This window comes from Pholcus phalangioides, unplaced genomic scaffold (genome assembly GCF_987345545.1).
Source record: "Pholcus phalangioides strain wild (caught in Gottingen) unplaced genomic scaffold, Ppha-v1.0 ptg000015l_1, whole genome shotgun sequence".
NCBI classification, from domain to species: Eukaryota; Metazoa; Arthropoda; class Arachnida; order Araneae; family Pholcidae; genus Pholcus; species Pholcus phalangioides.
The window spans coordinates 78,306,479-78,326,892 of record NW_028301608.1 but is presented as its reverse complement, the minus strand read 5'-3'; the positions used below and the strand labels follow the sequence as shown (position 1 = coordinate 78,326,892).

The 20,414-nt window shown below is 36.0% G+C and overlaps 1 protein-coding gene across 1 annotated transcript; it reads left to right on the top strand.

Annotated features, from left to right (window-relative positions):
• The first annotated feature begins 1,808 nt into the window (after positions 1-1,808).
• Positions 1,809-20,101, top strand: Septin4 (septin 4). The gene is made up of 10 exons (XM_089244387.1): positions 1,809-1,982; positions 5,819-5,903; positions 8,431-8,517; positions 8,722-8,845; positions 10,050-10,184; positions 11,718-11,835; positions 14,990-15,240; positions 15,452-15,556; positions 19,081-19,159; positions 19,288-20,101. The coding sequence occupies exons 1-10, from the start codon at positions 1,962-1,964 to the stop codon at positions 19,384-19,386; spliced, it is 1,104 nt and encodes a 367-aa protein (XP_089100513.1). The 5' UTR covers positions 1,809-1,961; the 3' UTR covers positions 19,387-20,101.
• The last annotated feature ends 313 nt before the right edge of the window (positions 20,102-20,414 follow it).

Here is a 20,414-nt window from a genome sequence, read left to right as displayed (position 1 = left end):
ACTTTTTGAATATTTGAAAATTATTTCGTAAGCATTCGGTCGATTCTCTCAGAACTGAGTTCATTTCTTGATTCAATTAGAATTTGACATAACGGCTTGTATTGAATGTTTTGTGACGGAAAAAGAAAAGAGTTAAAAAGTTAATCGTTTTGAATAAAAATGTGTGGTTTTGGTTTTTAACTTTCAACTGTAGACTTAACCATGGACATAATTTTTTTCGCCATAATTTGTGTGCCGGAGTTGTATTGGCATTGAGACTATTTACTACTGTTTTACTCCGAACAGAAGGTACGTTGCATAAAAAAATATCCTGTTAGGGAAACCTAACAGTGTGCATTTGTGATGATTTGTGACACCAGTGACGTCTGTAAGTACTTTTCAAGACAGTTCTAACGAAGCCGTACAGAAACAAATGTTGAAGCATGATGTTCACTTTGGCTCATGACGATGATGCGTTTAAAGAACTAGTCAAAGTTGCTTGATTAAAAAAACAACACACACAAAAGAAAAACAACCAGGAAGTTTTATTACATATGTTATGGTAAATGTGATAAATCTGGTTATTATGCATAACCACCGAGCATTTTCATAATTTCTAAAGCATTTTGCCAATTTTTAAAGTTTGATAAATTTCCCTAGATTTATTTCACTTTTATTAAATTTATTTCATGATTATGCAGAATACTCAAGCGTCGTGTCTTTGGTAAACATGATAAATCGTACTATATGATATATTATGCATGATAATTCATACATGTATTTTATCATTATATCGGGGTCCGACTATATCCATCACACATACTAGACTCATTTGGATGGTTTTTTTTCATATTTTATCAAATGCACCAATCACACTAGGGTATTACGCATAATCTCCAGTAAGAATCATAACTTTTGTTTTTCGTATTTATCCAATTTACCAAGAAGATTGGTAAGTATGCATAATTTCCGTTTATTATGTATAATAACCGATCTACCAAAATTTACTATAACATATATATATATATATTGTTTGAACCATTGGGAGGAAGCGACTAAAAAAGCTATTTCACATTGTTAGTTACAGCAGCATGTTCATCTGTTGGATGAACATCCAAATGAACATAAATCGAAGAATTCTTTACTGAAGAAATTTGAGTGAATCTATAAATAGGGAGAAGTGGGCTATCGTCGCATCATTTGAAACACCGCATCGATCTTCTTCTTCAAAAGGATTCGGTCCTCATCATCCGCGAAATGAAGAAAAATGCCTTAATAAGAGGAGAATGATGATAGCGCTTCCCATAGAAATTACCGAATCTCCGAAGCAATTAATCCATTTTGTTTGGTGTGAGTAAAAAACATGCGAAATCCAATAAACACTCAGTCCGTTGTTCTGCGTGAATTAACCGAGCTTGTTCCAGTTTTTTTTTTTTTTTTAATTATTATTTTGTTTTACTCTTTATGTTTTCTGAATTAACAACAGCAACCTTTCTTTTATGGGATAAAAGAAGAAGCAAAATCCACTTATAGAGTTCCGGGGGAACCAAACTTTTTTTTCTCTTCGTCTTCTCTGGCTTTCACCTCTCAGAGCTATTCTTTCAGCGCATTAAAATGTGACGTTGTCAGCTTGTATGCACTCAAAGTGGACTTTTGAATGGATCTCGACTCGAAAACAAAGGCCATCTTGTCGGGGTAAAGGAGGCAATGGCAGCGAGGAAACCGATGCACGATCATGAAGGAAAAGAGGCTGAAATATTCACTCTTTTTTTTTTTTCTTTGTCTTCTGTTGTTAGCGGTAAAAGAACTGCTTCAGCGGCAGAAGCAGTCACTTTTCAACTCTCTCTGCACTCTCATCGTCAACACAATCATCATATTCCGTCAAGCTTACGATTTTGAGCGTTCGGGTGAAACATTGCATTAGGGCAACTCTTGTGCGGCGTGTACATTCATCATTCAGCAAATCCGTGGCGGGACAATCGATGGGAAAGCGGCGGCCATCTGTAAGTTCGTTTTTTTACCTCAAATGCACCCCCTCCCCGTGCTTTTAGATGCATTTTGCAATCACTTAAACAAATAATGTCAAGTGGAATACGACTGTTCGATCAAAAACTATCGCCGAGAAGTGCTATTGTTACCGTATCACCCCGCATTAGCCGGCATGCCGTAAGAATCGGGAAACACCATCTTTTCAGTGTTCTAGTCTGGTTCATTCCCGGCATGCCGGGAAAAGAGAGATTCAATAAAGATCACGTGACAGAAGAAGACCGTCATCAATCTATATTAAATACTGAATAAGAACTTTTTTTTTGCGTGTTCTAAGATTGAAGAAATATGCTGTCGCTTTTGTATTATAACATGGTGTTTTGCAGTGCAATTCTTTAATTTTTTTTTTATTCTGCTTATTCAAATTTCAAGCACTTGACCAAATACTAATACAAAATACTTTGCCGTGTACTAATTTTTCCATTTAGCTCATGTGATCTACGAGAACGAATATGCTTAGTATCTAATTTGCAATAAACCAAGATTTGCGGTTGCAAAAGCAAATATACAGCAATAACTATCTTAATACAGTTAGTAAAACACAACGGATCTTGAGGTATCCGACTGCGTTGCAAACGTCCTTTTTGATAAAAAGTATCAATTTTTTTATTTTTTTCTCTTTGAAGTACCGTTTCTTGTGGTTCCAAAACAGGGGTCTTGTTTTGTTTATATGACGCTTGAAACTAGAGTTACGTCCACTTTAGTGTTGCGTTTTTACATACAAGTAAATCTGTGAATAAAAACTTCAAACGTGTTTTACGAAGAATGCTATTTTTGACATTTTACTGGAGTTTGGAACAGGATTTCTGAAAGCCTATTATTTGTATCATTACAAATATTTAATAATAATATATTTCAATAACAATATATCACCATATATTTGTCACGGTTTTGTACCAAAATCTAAGGGTTAAATTACAATGTTTTATACACGATATGTAGAATGAAATTTCAATTCTCACATACATCAACAGATTTGAGTGTAACTTGTTATAAGCATACCATACAATCCTTTGAATTTTAGTTTCTAACCTTCACCATTACATACTATCTGACCATATTGCGAAAATAACAAAAATTTCATTCATACTGTATAATTTTTTGCAATCGTATTCCGAATATTACATGACTAGTGCTTAGAATTCGACATAAAAATGACCTTCTCATGGAAACTGACATAGGTAGTCCAAAATTTATTATTGTTTTCACCATTTTGAGACACTTTCTAACACAGAAATATTACTGAAGTTACTCCAGTGCACCCATGTTATAGGAAAGAGCTTAAAAATGTATTCGGATAATTTAACATGCTTAAAATAAACGAGGTTTAAATCAGTCAATTGAAGTCCAGATATTTAAGAATTTTTCGGATTATGTGACTGGAATTTCCCGGTATGCCGGCTAATGCGGGGGAATGCGATAATTTACTAAACCTTTGATACACCATAGTTTGTATAATTTTTTCGTTTAAAAACTCGTAGTGACGTCATCATATGTGTATAATTTTATATTGCTTGTGTGTGTGAGCTTTCTCTCGTAAATCAACAATTTTTGTTCGTTTTTTGCTTTCGTGCACTTTTGCTATTTCAGAGCATTAGACAAATTATAAAAGTAGATATAAAAAGTCTTCTAATTTCCGACCCCCTAAAATAACAACAATAATAAAAACCTACTAAACGCAGTTAAAAAGACTGAACTCATTCCGAGAAAAGACGAAACATCAAAATAAGTGATGTGTTGAGGTATTGAACACACAAAATCGGATTTTTGACATTGAAAAATCGTGTATAAAGTTACGAATTTCAGCCGTCGATGGAACAAGAAATCTCAAGATTAAAAAAAATCTTAAAATCGAGGGTAAGGCTATTATATATTTTTTCCGATACCTAACTCGACCGATTCCGTGAATATTTTATTGCATCGTCAGGATCATTTTCAAAACAAGTATTCTAATTGCGGCAGTAGTGAGTCTTGAAATTTCGGCCCTTATTTTTGCGCAGTGGCCCATGCGTGTGCGATGCACTCTTCAACACACACACACACCCGCCTTTCATCTTGTGTTTCTTTGTTCATCCTGTTGTGATGTTTTGCTGACATTTTTCCGTCGTCATCATCATCATCCTTGGTAACGTTACAGCTAAAAACGAAGGGCGACCCACGACGGATCGCGAGTGACGTGATAAAACATGAGAATACGTCACGCACTAATGGTGGAGGAGGATACCAAACAGATACATCGCGATAAAAACGGAAACGTTCTGCGAGGAGGACATTCTCATGTAGTCGTGACCGCACCATCGATTTCGTTTAAGAACAAACAACTAACGCGCAAGAATATGAAAAAAATTATAACTAATGTTTTTTTCAAACAAGCCCTTTGAAGTTCCTCCCAGAGTACAACTGTGACGTCTTTCCTGCATTTTTGATTAATTTTCAGAAAAATCTTTTACGATATAATCAGATATTAGTAGCGAAAATTGATATAATGAAAGAAATTATGCCCGGCATTAACATCAAATGTGTGAGATATTGAATTATGCAAGCTGAAAGTGTACGTGCGCAACATTAAAATAATAAGATCATCAGCTTAAGTTATTGAATATTTTTGCAGCACGTACAAGAATTACATTTGATACGTCAAGATTGAAGACCACGGACCTTAACTTAATGTATTTTCCCGGAAAATCTACTTTCATGATTGTATTCGAATTTTAGAGATCCTGAGACAAATGGAAAAAATTGAGAAATAGTTGCAGAGGAGAAAAAAGAGGCATCACAACGAGAGACCTTAAAGTCCAGTCTTCAGCCACGTAGAATAATGACGATAGTCAATACATTATACCTACACAAATGACATACATATATCTTTCCTGTTGTGCCGAGGTTCACTCGGAAAAAAAGTCATCTGGTCTCCACCGATAATCAAACCTAGGTTCTTTTCCAAACTGCGCACTTGCCTGGTTTGCAAGAGGACCTCGGTTCGATTCCCGGTGGAGACTAGACATTTTTTCCGAGTTCACTTCGGTACAAATTGTACCGTACAATATCCAGAAAAGGTCGATATCCTTTGTATTAGGCTGAAAAAACCGTCTTTATCTCTATACTCACAAAAGTTCATATTTTAAAGCCTCGTAAGATATCGATGCTTGGTTCGAAATATATATATAGGCTATACTTTTTTGCTGACTGTGCAAGAATTCCAACAACTTATGGATTTATGATGGTTTATAAACGTTTTTTTCCGAATCATTGACTCTCATACGTAGGTGAGGTGCAGAAAGAACATCCTATCATCTCTGGATTTACATGGGAATTGATTGCATAAGCGTCAAAACATGGGCACTTTCAAATGGCAAATAGTTTGCGGATAACTATTGGATTGTTACGTCCAAGTTAAAAAATTACAGACTTTCTTCTACTTATCGAAAAAATGATCACATCAACTGTTTCAGATCCTGTACGTACAAACGTGCGGGTTGCTTTTTTCTCCCTCCGGATATTCTTTCTTTAACCTCAGGTAGTTCAGCCCTGATTTGAAGGATTGTGTGTGTGTTATCGTTAAAGTCAAAGCTGAACTCTTTAAGATTAAAAAAGAATTTCTACAGCGTGGGAAAAAAAAAACCTTACCCCCCCCCCCCTTTCCACCGTTTGTTGGTACTGGGTCTGGATAGGGTAAAATATAATTGGCGATTTTTTTTTTTGTTTGCAAATACGAAACTTACATTTGATACAATATACTATTTTTGTTCAAAAGCAAATCAACATTTTATAACTGCGTTTTCATTTTTTACAGGGCGAGATAGGGTTTGCTACCCTTCCTGAACTGGTGCATAGGAAGTCGGTGAAAAAAGGCTTCGACTTTACTATGATGGTGGTCGGTAAGCACAACTGAATTCGCTTTCATCTTTCCAAATGTGTCAAACCATTCGTTCACAATTGTTTGGGTAGCATATGAAGGGCTTGAAGCAATAAGGACTTAGCTCCGTTTTTTGAACTTTTGGGAAATTAAAAACCTAAGAAGAGCTATTCCTTTCTTGCCGCAATTTTACGACTTCATCTCTTGAGAAACTAACTGCTGGAGTACCTTCGTCTTCCGAAAATATGTTTTTAAACAAAAGTGGGGATTTATCTCAGAAGCATATAAACTGGAGCTAAGACCTTCATGTGCATTCTCTAAGCAAAAAGAAAAAAGAGTAAATTAATGCATGAATACACTGTGAAACCTCGATACAGCGCTACTCTGCGGACCAATACAATATATCGTTGTAGAGAGGTTATCGTTGCGTCGAGAGGTAGCATTATCATTTGCTGCTATTGGCATCTCTTCTTAACTGATATTATTAGTATCACCACACACACACATTATAAAATGCATTTTTATGAGTGTTTATTCACAGGAAAGAAAAATGCAATTGATATTATAGTTTATGAATAAAATTCATTTAGTTGTTTCACCCTGTAAAGTAGTTTAGCGCACAATAGTTTCATGCACTATACAGAAAGTAGCTTCACGGAAATTTCATTAACGCTTTCAAAGGGCAGACAGACAGTGCAGAATACCGATGTTATACGACCATGGGCGAAGATACGGGGGAGAGGGGGCGCCATCATCGTCAAAGGTAAAGCCGACTGATCTAATGTATTTGCGTATAGGGCCATTTAAGTATTATGTCAGCAAATTTTTAGCCATTTTTTGACCCCCCCCCCCGTCAGAAAAAGTCAGCAAAACTCTGTGGCCCCCCGTCAGCAAAGTTTCGTCATCACTACTCCTAACGCATATTGGTGGGATCAGAGACGTACTCGAGAGCGGGCATAGGGGGCTCGTGCGTTCCCCCAGACGAAAATTTATTTTTTTAATGTAAAAAGTTTTTTTTTTTAAAAAGTTAAAATTTCGAAAGGAAATACTGTGTGTGTGCGTGCGTGCGTGCGTGAACTCAAAATTTCAAAAGAAATTCATTGCGACCCACCCTTTAAGCCATATATAGTAAATCCTTGACCCGCAAACCAAATGTGGCTCTGAAGGTTATCTGATGTGGCCTGCCCCCTCAAACCTAATTATGTGAAAACGAGCTAAGCGGTACATTTACAGATCGCTTAAATGATCCGTGGCACAATTCCTGAACATTTAAGCGGTGCGTGGCGCATTTTCAGATCACTGAAGTAGGCCCATGGCACATTCACAGATCACTTAAGTAACTAGCAAAACAGTTCCAGAACACTTAAGCGATACGCGACACATTTAGAGATCCCTTGAGTGACATGTGGCATAGTTTTAGAGCACTTTAGCTGGCCCCTGTGTAGTTCTACATCACTGAAGTTACCCCCACGGCACATTCCCTAATTACTTAAGTGATCCGCGGCATAATTACGGATCATTTGAGTGATGCGTGGCACAGTTCCAGAGCACTTCAAGGATCCACCAAACGTTTAGAGATCACTAAAGTGGATCTGTAGGTGACTTATTATTATTAGGGAGAATATTAGTTCAGGTGCCCACAAACTAGCGAAAGATTTTCTCGTTTTTGGCTCACCGAGTAAGATGCTATTAAGAATATTTCATATTTTTATAAAGGTTGGTTGATGACGTAAGCATCATCCAAAGCCCCCTCCCCCTTGTCATCAAAAGTCAGCAAATTGGAAACCCCCATCGATGCTGACGTAATAATAACCCCATATATGAATTGACATCATCATCATGGCCCCTCCAGAAATTATCGTGCCCCTCAGACTTTAAAGTCTATCTCCGCCTATATATGAGACACCCTCGAAAAACAAAACTGGTAAGGTTTGATAATTTTTGTCCACGTTCATTTTCTACACACGAAGGCTAATGCGACCGCGATTTATTGCCAGTTCCGAACGATAGCGTTCGACATTTCGCCATTTTTATAATCGCCGAGTTATTTGTAATTTTGAGTATAATATAAAAAGTATCGTTGTAGCGAATATTCTAAAAAATTATCATTATAGAGGGATTTATCGTAGTAAAGGTTATCATTGTATCGAGAGGAGTTTAACATTAGACATAAGCAGTTCCAAACAAAATTTGAAGAATGTCGTTGTACAGCGATTTATCGTTACACCGAGTATTGTTGTAGCGAGATTTCACTGTACGATAAATATAGTTTATTGTTTTTATTTCTAAAGGTCATTTTAAGTTTTTCAACGGTAGCTAAGCAAGGTAAAGACAATGTTAAATGGAAATTTAAATGTTTTTCCAACTTCAGGTCATGTCAGAAAAAAAAAAATCAAAAATCCCAGGATAAAATTCAATAGATAGTGTTAAGAAAACTAAAAGTTGATAATTATTATCGATAATTCAGTCCCATTTTCTATCACCGCTTGGTTCATTTGACTCTTTCCTGCTAATTGGCCGTAAGTGAATGAAAGTATGTTTGTTTCCAGGGGAATCCGGGTTGGGAAAGTCGACCTTAATCAACAGCCTTTTCCTAACAGACCTCTACAAGGACAGAAAAATTCCAAACGTCGAAGGTACTGTAAAGTTTTTATTCCTTATATTTCACAACTGAACTATGCTAGTGTTTCAAGGAGTATGATGATATGATTTTATATGTCCTTACAATAAAGTTATTGCAAGTCACCTCAATTCTATTTACTCATTCTATTCGAAATGAGTCGCATATAGCACTCGCGAATATTATTTCACGAATCGTGTTCTCTTAAAATATATTTCAGAACGAGTGGACAGAACAGTAGATATCGAGAAGACCACGATCGAGATCGAGGAGAAAGGAGTCAGGTTAAGGCTGACTGTAGTCGACACCCCAGGATTTGGAGACGCCGTAAATTGCGAAGAAAAGTGAGTAGTGAGTTTTCTTTTTCTTCTATGCACAATGCAAAGTATAGCTTCCGCACATACAGGGTGACTACTTGAGGCCCTTGGCCACAATTTGCTGACGAACCGTTGATCCTAGAGGCATACTTCCAATTATAAAAAGCATCCAAATAATGTGTAGACCTTAGATACGTCATTCATATTGCAAGGGCTATATAGTTATCAAAATTTAAAAAAATTACTTCTTATTTGATCAACCTGTCTTGAAATCAAACCCAATTAGAAAAGGCTGGCAATTACTTAGTGGTTAGGGAACTAACCTCTCACTGTGCAGGTCTGGGTTCGAATCCCGGTTCGAGCATGGATGTCTACTAACACTAACAAATTCCCTGGACGGATCATGCTGATCCCTTGGGAATACGTGAGAAATTTAAAAAAAATAATAATAATAAAAAAAAATTGTTATCCAGTCTAATACAACCCCTTGCAATATGAATGACATATCTGAAGTCTACACGTTGTTTGGGTACCATTTTTAATTGGAAGTATGCTTCTAGGAACCAGTAAATTGCAACAAAGGGAATTAACATAAGCCCCCCACCATACATTGCCACAACAAAATCGTGAATTTCATAGAAAATGAGGGCAGTTTTGCTGCTCGAAGTATATTTTCACAATAGCAATAATACTGACAATCGTAGGGAACACGCATTTGAATGCAAATATTAGAAAGTTATCTTGATATTCAGGGTAGTAGGCCAGGGCCGTCTTAAGAGCATCATCGACCAAGGACCAATTGATTTTTCTGAGCCCTACCGGGCAAGTTCTCGAAAAATTCAACTACTTATTTTTCTGAGGCCCCCTTCTCTTGAGGGTCCCTTGGCCTTGCCCAGGTGGGCCCATGCGTTAAGACGCCACTGTAGTAGACTTCTGTACGCGATGGAAAAATAAGTTGATCTTATATACTGAATTATATACTTGAGAAGGGAATACACATATTCAAAAAGTTTAAAATTTTTTGCCCTTCAGTTTTCTTATATAATTTCGATTACACCATTACATACGGAACGCATTTGTTGAACGTAATTCTTACAGAAACAAATAAAAGAATGTCGATGATTATAATTATTATCAGTAGTAACAAATTTGAAAGGAAATGAATTCCTTAAAAATTTACGTAAGCGTTGTGTTATAAAATAGAATTTAAGTTAAATTTTTGAAATCGCAGCTGGAAAACGATAGAAAGGTACATCGACGAACAATTCAACCAGTTCTTCAAGGATGAAAGTGGATTAAACCGGAAAAACATTGCAGATAATCGGGTTCATTGCTGCTTATACTTCATCCCTCCATTTGGCCACGGGTAAGTGATGAGCTCATATTACATAATCAGCTACTTAATCCATATTTCATTTACAACTTCCAAAACAAACTTAATCTCGTAACTACACTATGTATAAGCAAACAAAATTAATATAAGGATATTTTTAATTAAGCACTTCGCTATAGTTATGGTCTGTATTAGGAACTTTCGTGTTTTAGTGTTTCTCAACTTTAGATAAACTGTATAATTTATATAACGAACATGACAATCACATTAGCATTTAGAGGCTTCAGAAAACAATCAGTGTAAGCCAATAAACATTAAAAATGAGATAAAAGGATGTTTTAAAGGATTTTTATTCCGTGGTTAGTATAAGTGGTGCTATCTGCTGTTGTAATATAAAGATAGCGACTTGAATGCTTTGGCAACTGAAAGTTTTGACGATGAAGAGGCACTTGCAACACGAAAGCCGTTTCCAGAAAATTGACTTACTCTGATTGGCTTCTGAGCGCCCCATTTAATCATACATTACATAAAATCAGATTTTTTAACGTATTTTTCTACATACAATTCAAACATATTCTCTTTCAATACTGAAACTCTAAAATTAAAGCGGCAGTTGAATATTATGTTCATAAATGTTTTAATACAAATTCTAAAACATATAAAATGCCCAACGAGGTGGCTGAAAAAAGATGCCCATAAAAAATGTGGTTGTCTCATTTAAGTATGGGTAGCTTCTCGATTTATCCCAATATGTTTATCGCATTTCTTTTAAACATGTCAGCTGTATTAGAATTCACGACCCCCGGAGGTAAGCTGTTCCATTTATTCTCAACCCTATTAGAGAAAAACTCCGTGACACCACAACCTGTAGTTGGAGGTGTCCAACCGATACTGGTGTCCCCTTGTCGAAGCAGTTGATTGATTATTGATAACTCATGGTCCATCCTGTCCATCCCGTTGAAAATTTTTAACACTTCGATCACATCCCCCTCTCTGGCACCTGCGCTCTTCGAACGTAAAAATTAAAAAAAAAAAAAAAAAAAACAATCAAGGCTCCCTCTTCATAGCTTAAGGCCCGGGTGCCACCAAGAGCACGCGTGGTTATTCTCCGCATTCCCTCGACCAAGTCAATGCCCTTCTGTAAGTATGGTGTCGCACATAAGATATGCGTGTTTTAAAACACAGATGATGGTAAAACTGTGTTTCTCAATCGCCAGGACGCGAGTGATTCCCGGCGATTGATTCATTTCCTTTCTCCCCATTCATTTGCCGTAAGTCGGATGTTTGACCGGGCCTTCCATTTACAAAAATAAATGAAACCGGGTTTCCAAATGTTGAGAAACACTGTGTTATATGCAGCATAATTCATTACAGTTCGGAAAAAAACTAAAATGAGAAGCTAGGGATAACTTACTGTGATTTTAAACTTGAAATTTATCGGAAAATAGCGATCCATATAATCGTTGGAAAATGAAGATAATTTTTGTTTATTCTAGAAGAAAAAGTTTATTTCAGGAAAAAATACACTGGCGATTTCACAAGCATTTATGCACATATTTCTCATAGGTTGCGTCAATTAGATGTGGAATTCATGAAGCGCCTCCATCAGAAAGTGAACATAATTCCAATAATTGCCAAAGCAGATACGCTAACGCCAGCAGAAGTGAGAAAACTCAAAGATAAGGTGAGTTGCGGATAGGGTCTAACACATAGTTGGTAATACGGAAAGTCCACTCTTATCGTTGTCCAACAGCAAACTTCTAAATCTTCAATTACTGTTTTCGTCTTAGAGGAAACTCTCTCTCTTCCAATTAGAAGAAAAAAATGTTTCAAATGTTGTCAGCCATTACCATTTACGTCAAAGAAAAAAAAACAGTTAAGAATTTCTTACACGCCCCCCCCCCCACACACATTCTTTTACGACGAAATTGACAGCTGATTAAGGGTATCAGCACCTAAAAGCAAACTGAGAGGTCATGTTCATAACTATTTCAGAGACAAATAATACTCTCTCTGGCCAATTTAATTTATTCATCAGGATCACTCCTAGCAATTTTTAATGTTATTTCATTGAATAAACTCTCACAAAAAATTACACTGAATATTAGATATAAATTTTTATACTGCCCCCCCCCTAAAGAATAAATGGAACGATACGATATCTGATAAGTAATATATAACTCAATAACTCATAATTTCATAGCAAGATAAATATTGGTGGAAAGATAATTATTATTTTTTAACATGTTAGTGCACGAAGAATTTTTACTAAATATGATTTATAGGACCGCAACATTTTAATATTCGGAAATTTTTCAGAAGCAAAGTTTTTTAATTTAGTTATGTGGGAAAATGGGTGACAACATCTCCGAAGTACTTTTTTCTAAGGCCGGGATTTATAATACACTATAAAAGTTTGATAAAAGATCTTTACAATCGAATCGGCTCGAATGTAACCGATACGCTTGTTTTTTTTTCAAAGTTCTGGAGAAGATTTTTGATCAAACTTTTATAGTGTAATTCCGACGTAATTGGAAGCTTCTTGTAAGACGGGTTCTTAACCTTTTGTGTTCCGTAGTCCGTTTATGCCGATGAGACGAAGGTCAGAGTTCCCTCCCCCCCCCCCCCCCGCTAATGAGATGAAGGCCACTGACCCTCTTCACAGAATATTATTCAGAACATAATAATGTGAAAAGTAATAAGTTAATTGTTCTCTCTTTCAAGCTCACAGATCTATTGAAATCCTTCAAAGAATCTCCCCCCATTCTTCAAAAAGGGTCAGCAGATCCCTTGTTAAAAACTGCCGATTCAATTACCAACGTTTTAGGAATGAGCTATTGGACAACGCTAAAAACACAAACACCATGAACATATTTCTTTCATGTTGTGCACATATATTTAACATATCTTTCATTGGTTTCGTATAACTGGAAGAAAATATGAAAGCTGATTTGAAAATTTCAATAAATATCAAGGGGAAAAGGGAGGGGGGGTTCTTTTTTAGCCATGTTTGATACACGGCTCTAAACAAAAGAAAATAATGACAAAAAAAAGTGTAAACAACGATAAAGAAAAATGTCCGGTTCTTGAACGCAAGTTGAATGTTAAAAAGAAAACGAGAGAGAGAGTAAAATTCTGTACACGACAACAACAACAACAATCCAATGCAGGCACTCGAACGGAAAGACAAAAGTTCAATAAACTCGCATCCCAAAAATAAATAAAAAAATTTAACAACAAAACTCGCGTCCATCGTGAACAAATGATTTCGGAAGCTGAAGGACTTGCAATTTTGAATTATCACGCCATTTTGACAAATCTCACACAAGTTATGTTTTCACTTCTCTTAAAAGTAACTTTTTGTCCGTGGGTCATACATGTCTTTGAGTTTTAGAAATGAATAAAAGGCAACAAGACGAAAACGAAGGAAAGATCAAGAAAGTGAATCCTCTTTGATCATAATAACTATTTAGATAACAACGTACAGATTGATGTCTCGAACAGAGAAATTCAGATTTAAGGATTGAAAATCACGAAGTTATTACAAACATAGCTCGGTGATTTATACCACTGGTTCTTAACCCGGGGCCATATGCTCCTGGGACATTCTAGGGGGCCATGAGTGAAAATCATGTGGTAGAGGAGCCATGACATTCGGTTAAGGGAACCACACAGAGCTGTGAAAAAAATATAAATATTCGGATGGGAACAAATAAAGCTTGATTGGTTTTGGTGCAGTGAAATATAGTTTGAAAAAATAACTACTTTTTTGAGAATCAATCAGAACTACCCATAAACAGTGCCGTCTTGAAACATGGGATACCGCGTCACGAGCCGTGGAGCCTCAAATGCAGAGGGGTATCATGATAAACAGATCCGATTAAATTTTTCGAAAGCGAGTAAAAATTGGTTAGTAGTGTTTTCTAGTTAGGTAAGAGGCCTTAAAAAAGTCACTTTGCCAGGGGTATGCTCTTAAGACAGTATATGCCCATTATTAATGACTGTATACAAACAGAAAAATATCAACGCATGGTGTTGCCTAGAAGCACCGTCTTTTTTTAATTCAAATTTTTGTGTGTGTATTCACTTCTATTTCTACTCAAAAAAGAATGTTGCATTTACTAAATAAGTTAATTCAAAGAGTAGAGAAAATCTCATTCCTGGAGGAAGAGTGGTGGATAAGGCAAAGGGGCCACGAGAAGAAAACATAGTTAAAAGTGGGCCATGGACGAGAAAAGTTTAAGAAACACTGGTCAACACGCCAGGTTATCATGCCACTCTTTTTTATGAAACACTCTTTGATTATCTAAATATAATTACGGCATTTTTATTCAACTGGACACAAAGCAGGGCCGTAACTAAGAATTTTGCCACCTCCATAACTTTAAAATTCGATAATTTTATAACGGTGTTCTCACCATCTAAAGTTGCCGCCCCCCTCAGTTACGGCCCTGCACAAAGGATAATTATTTGGAACGAAACTAATTTAATTAAGAGTATTATGGAACGGAACCCCTATATTTAAATTAAATTTGAACCTGATGGCACAGCAGTCTTGACAGCTTCACGGACAAAAACTATGTTCTGGCGCTCTCTACCTGACTACAAGTACCACCTAGAAATTATCATATTTACTTTAAGAAAATTATAGTATCAAATCGCATTATTCTGTTCCCTCCCCCCTTCCGGAGCTTCTGTCTTACGGAGTTGGTGCGCGAACCAACTCTGTCCTCTGTGTGTGCCAGCTTCAATTTCATTTATTTCAATTTTTTTCCCTGTAAGTTAAATCAATAATTTCTAGTAGAAAAAAGTAATTTTCTTTTCATAATTTTTCCAAGATCTTGAGGGAAGTAGACGAGTATCAGATCAAAATATACCAACTACCGGATTGTGACAGCGACGAAGATGAGGAATTTAAGCAGCAGGACCGAGAACTCAAAGATAGTGTTCCATTCGCCGTTATTGGGAGCACTCTCGTGGTTGAAGTAAATGGCCGTAAAGTGAGAGGAAGGCTGTACCCATGGGGAATCGTTGAAGTCGAGAATCCCAAGCACAGTGATTTCTTGAAACTCAGAACCTTCCTGATCAGGTAGAGTATGTGCATCAGTATATTTCGATGAACTTTTTATGATCATTATTCGCCCTGCAACTACCGAATTTATTGAGAAATAGGTCGTCTTAAATAATCTATCCCGGAAGAAGGGGGAAATTTCACTTCTGCGTAATCTTTTTTTTTTTTTTTTTCACTAGATGTTTTTTTCTATAACTGAAATCGTAAAAAAATTTATCTATTCCAACAGCACCCACATGCAAGATCTGAAAGACATCACCAGAGATGTTCATTACGAAAGTTACAGAGCTCAGTACATCACAAAAATATCTCAACAGGCAGCAAGAGAAAGAAAGTGAGTAGTTTTCCTCCATATTAGCTGTAATAGCTTGTTAGCAAAGCAATATGATAGTTGTTAATAAATATAATGTTAGCAAAGTAAAATAAACTAGAAAAAAATATGACTGATCTAAAATGCAGCACACAATGTTTCCATTTGTAGTAAGATGTTTTTACAAATTGAAATTCTTTAGAGACATAGGAAATGAATCAGTTTTGAATTTTCCACAATTTTTTACAAACAAAACATAATACACTGGTTGCCATACTTGGGTTCCATTCTAAACTATAAACAATTTGTATTAAAACACACATTTTTATTGTAATATTTTCTTAATTACAATATAAAACAATTTAATCAAAATAAATATTTTTAATTGTAAATTTCAAATACTTAAACAACTCAGTTTCTATGAGCAATCAGCTCAATATTGTAAGTTTCGATCTTAGAGGAGGAATAAAGGAAAATTATATGGGGTAGTCTGGAACTTCACCAACAAATACGAAACCACAACAGGCAATGTGCCCAACGAGGTGCCCATAACAAATATGGATGTCATATATTTCTAAACGGACAAACTTCAAGGGGTGATCGTACACGTCAAGACAAAAAACTTTTGCAATAGAACATTGGGTCGAAATACATTCACAGTCCACGCTCGATTTTACGAACCTCCAAATTACGAACACGCTCTTTTTTACAAACTGGTCCTCTATCCCGAACAGCATGCCATAGCATATTTCTTGTGAAATCTTATAATATAGCATATCTCTAGAAACCTTGATGCCATAGAGCAGAGGTCTTCAACCTTTTTTAGGTCACGAGCACTGCCAGTACTCATCATCAAAAGAAGAGCACCCTTACAGCAAGTTTGACATACGAATGCAAGAAATTAGGATGATTTCAATCCTTGAACGCAATTTGCACAAGTTGTTTAATTGGAATTGTTGAAGTGTTCGCGAGCACGAAATCGAACACTGGCATCGAGCACTCTGGGTGGTTCAGGGAGCACCGTGGTGCTCGAAAGCAACGGGTTGAAGATGCCTGCCATAGTGCTTATGTTAAAATCCTCTCTATTTTATACGAACTTGTTTTTCTTCCTTTTTTTCCCGTTATTTTATGCTTTTAGCCGCCCCGAATTCGTTGTAATGAAAAGTAAACTTCAACTCGGACGTTCTATGTGTCCCAAGAGATAACAGGGAAAGAGGGAAGAGGTAGAATTTTCACCAATTTGTCATCACCACATGAAAATCCACATTGGATTGTTGGCGGGGTTAACTATAAAGTGAAGGTGCGTTGACAGCGTAATTCATCCTTTATGCATTATGATTGGGTAAACTGGTAGTTTGGTAAATGATATGATACATTAGCTTATTGATAAGCCAATTTCTGAGTCGGGAGTGGATCGAACTTCATTTCGACCAACTATTGTTCCAATCGAGGACAATTTTTTTGAAACAAGTGAAACTACAGCCGAATCCCATTTCAACGACTACCATTATAGCGAAAATTTCGTTGTAGCGAAAATTTTTCCAATCTCCCAGATAAGTTTGCATAGGAACAATGAAATTCCTTTGTGGCGAAATTTCATTATAAAGAAGTGATTTCTCCGGTCTCTTGGCGTTCGTTATAACGGGATTCGGCTGTATTTGCTTCAAAGTTAAACTTGGAGGATTTCGAAAGAATGGCCACAGAAATTTCAGAAAAGATACGGCTTAACTTTTCGAATACTGTGCGGAGAAAGTGCTCCAGGAAATGGAAAAGGAAAGCTAAAATTATAGATTACTGAAATCACAGCCAAATGTTACGATGCAGCATAAGTGATGGTTTTGGAAATCGTCAACTAATCGTAAGAGTGCCCAACTCCTTTATTTTCTGCTTTTTGTTTTCATTGTCTCTTCCATTTACGAACTTTCGATTTTATGAACTAATTATCAAGTACTTACCATGATAATAAGTTTGTAAATCACGGGTTCGTAAAAACGAACGTCGAATGATTTAATCGGAAAACTAAGTACAGAAACAGCAGTAGGTGGCGGATATCAGAGAAAATAAAACATATCAATGTAACAGGCTATGTTAGCACTCACGGTAGCTGCTCAAAGTGGAGTCCGAGGGTACTATGGACAACTGACACCGGCGAATAAAACGGGATGGTGCACCCGCTAGCAGAGGCCTGACGCTGAGCTAATTGTGTCAGCAGCAACAAGAATCCCGGTAACAACTTCTTCCGCTGAATTCGCTGATGTGTTGTCGTAGACTAATGATTTCAAGTGGCCCCAGGGTAGTCCATTGGATTCAGGTCCACTACAGCCAATCCACCGCCCTGGAAATGTTGCTGCTTACTTGGTGGTAGTTCACCTTTTACCAACGACGTTTCCGACTAAAAAATCGTTGTTTCGAGATCCAAGGTTCCATTGCAATGGAATGCATTTGTCTTGACGTGTCACCCCTAGAAGTTTCTCGGTGGACTTTCGAACTTACTTTTTTTTTCAAACCGAGCACAACTCAGGTCCATCGCCATGGCCAATTTACTACCTAGTGAGTTGTACCGGAAGTGTAAGTGTGTGTACCTAACAGTCTGAGTGCGTATCTAGTGTTGTGTCTGATTTTTCAGTGCTGTCATCTTTATTTCAGAAGTGAAGTGTAATGACTGAATATGTGTACTGTTTGTAGACCTGTTACTCTCTGAAGCGAGACTTTTTAACGGGGAGATCGGCTCGCATTTGCATCTCGAAGTTGGGAACCACAGAAAAAAAACCAAGCCTACTTGTATAGCCTCCTCTAAGATCTAAGTCAATATTAGATTTTAAAAAAATGTGATTTTCAACGTAACTTTGAAAGATGATGTTCTGCAGCTTGGCTTGGGGTGAGGATTCCTTGATTAATGTAATTCAAACTATACATTTCCCTTCTATGAAATAATATAAAATCTACAAATGGATTTGAAATTAAAAATTTAATCTTTTGCACAGTTTGAAAGTTTTGATAATTTTTTTGTACACAAGTTTTAAAATTCCCAAGCAAGTAAGAATGAGATGTTTTTTGTGTCCAACATTGAACAAATCAAAAGAGTTTGATATGCTTGAGGCAAAAGAAATGAAACATTTTCATTGGATCCTTCATTTATCTGGCAGCCAATTAAAAGATTTGAGCTCAAAAGTAGCTCTATCGGAATAAGGCTATTGAAATTTACTTCTTTTCAATTAATTTGCTGAAAAATTATTTTGAAGTAAGCCAAAATGTCTTATTTATAAAATTTATCTTTGTGAAATGTATAAACTGCTGATAGTTCCACAAAAAATATGCATGTTTTAAGCCATGGATTACATTAAAAATCAAATGATTCAAATTATGTGTGACAAACTATTAATTTACAAAATATGTTGCAGTGTTATAGGCTATATATATATATATATAGTCAATTTTTTATTACTCATTCAAACTTCAGAGCATTTTTCTTTTGAGAGTACTTTACTCAATATTAAGATGATTGAAGTTATATAAAAAAAAATAATGTTTCTCTTCCAAAAATCAAGCAAATTACGCCGTGACTCTGTACCAAATTTTGAAGCTGTTTCAGAAACAGACAGACTTTTACAGCAAAAAGAAGAGGAGGTTTGTATATACTGTAGCTTTATTGATATGTGATGCCTATGAGTTTGATCTCTTTCAATTATCATGCATAATAAATAGTATTCTAATTCAAATAATGCCTAAATATATGACACTATGTATCTTCTCAGATACGTAAGATGCAGGACATGCTCCAGCAAATGCAGCAGAAGCTACGAGCAGCAGGCAATGAATCAACGGAAGCACCAAAAGAAAATGTGAACATGTAATAAATTTATGTCCATACTATTGAAATTTGTGGAAAAATGGGGAAAAAAATTCCATCAGCAGTATTAACAATTATTGGATTATTATTAGTGCTTCTGGGTTTTTTTATGTGCGTTGGCATTAAATGAAGAATGTTGTGGCAGCAAAAAGAGTTTTTCGTTTGCACATAGCTTTATTTGTAAGTAGGGGACTTGATGAGAAATGTTTTGTGCAATGAATGGATTTCATACTTTCATATGATATATTCACTAATATATTTATGTACATAAATGATATTTGTGACATGCATTTTTTATAAAATATTTGGAAATAGAAAATTCTTTTTTATAATTTTGAAAATTCTTGTGAATCCTAATTGCATAGTTCCCCAGCTTTTTTTAATCATAGCATAATAATGACATACCCACAAATAAATTTTTTAAATCTAATGATAGCTAGGATAATATGCATCTTGTAATGATCAATACTGTATTCCAAAAAAAAGAAACATGAAATGTATTTCATGAGAAGAAGAGAAATTGAGATCTGTACATTGTTTGATGAATAGTTTTCCAGTTCTATGTAAATTAGCTTCATCCCATGTAAAGTTATGAAAAATTGTGATGTGCATCTACTATATCGTGTACATATGAGTGTTTTCTTATCAGCATTTTACATAACATTGTTGAATGTTACATCACAAATGTAGATTTTGAAAATAAACTGCATTATGAGTCATTATAATAAAATTCAGTTTGAAGTTTCATGCACACCTATTACAAAATTATACACGTCATCGAAAAAAAAGAGGCATGCAATCATATTGATTTTTTTCCCCCTTTTACTAACTTAAGTAACACATTTAAATCACAAGCAGGGCCGTAACTAGGATTTTGGCCACTCCCCAACTTCAAAATTGGACAATTTTATGGTTTTCTTCGTTTCCACCTAAAATTGCTGCCCCCCCCCTAATTTTGCTGCCTGGGGCAGTTGCCCCCTCTAGTTCCAGCCCTGGTTACACGTTCATCCTATGATATGAAATTTTAGGAAA

Bases quoted from the DNA above. Each gene is read 5' to 3' on its own strand.
- Septin4 (XM_089244387.1), top strand. From the start codon at position 1,962: ATGGGAAAGCGGCGGCCATCT. The intron at 1,983-5,818 runs GTAAGTTCGTTT...CATTTTTTACAG, and splicing joins TGGGAAAGCGGCGGCCATCT to GGCGAGATAGGGTTTGCTAC. The intron at 8,846-10,049 runs GTGAGTAGTGAG...TTGAAATCGCAG, and splicing joins GCCGTAAATTGCGAAGAAAA to CTGGAAAACGATAGAAAGGT.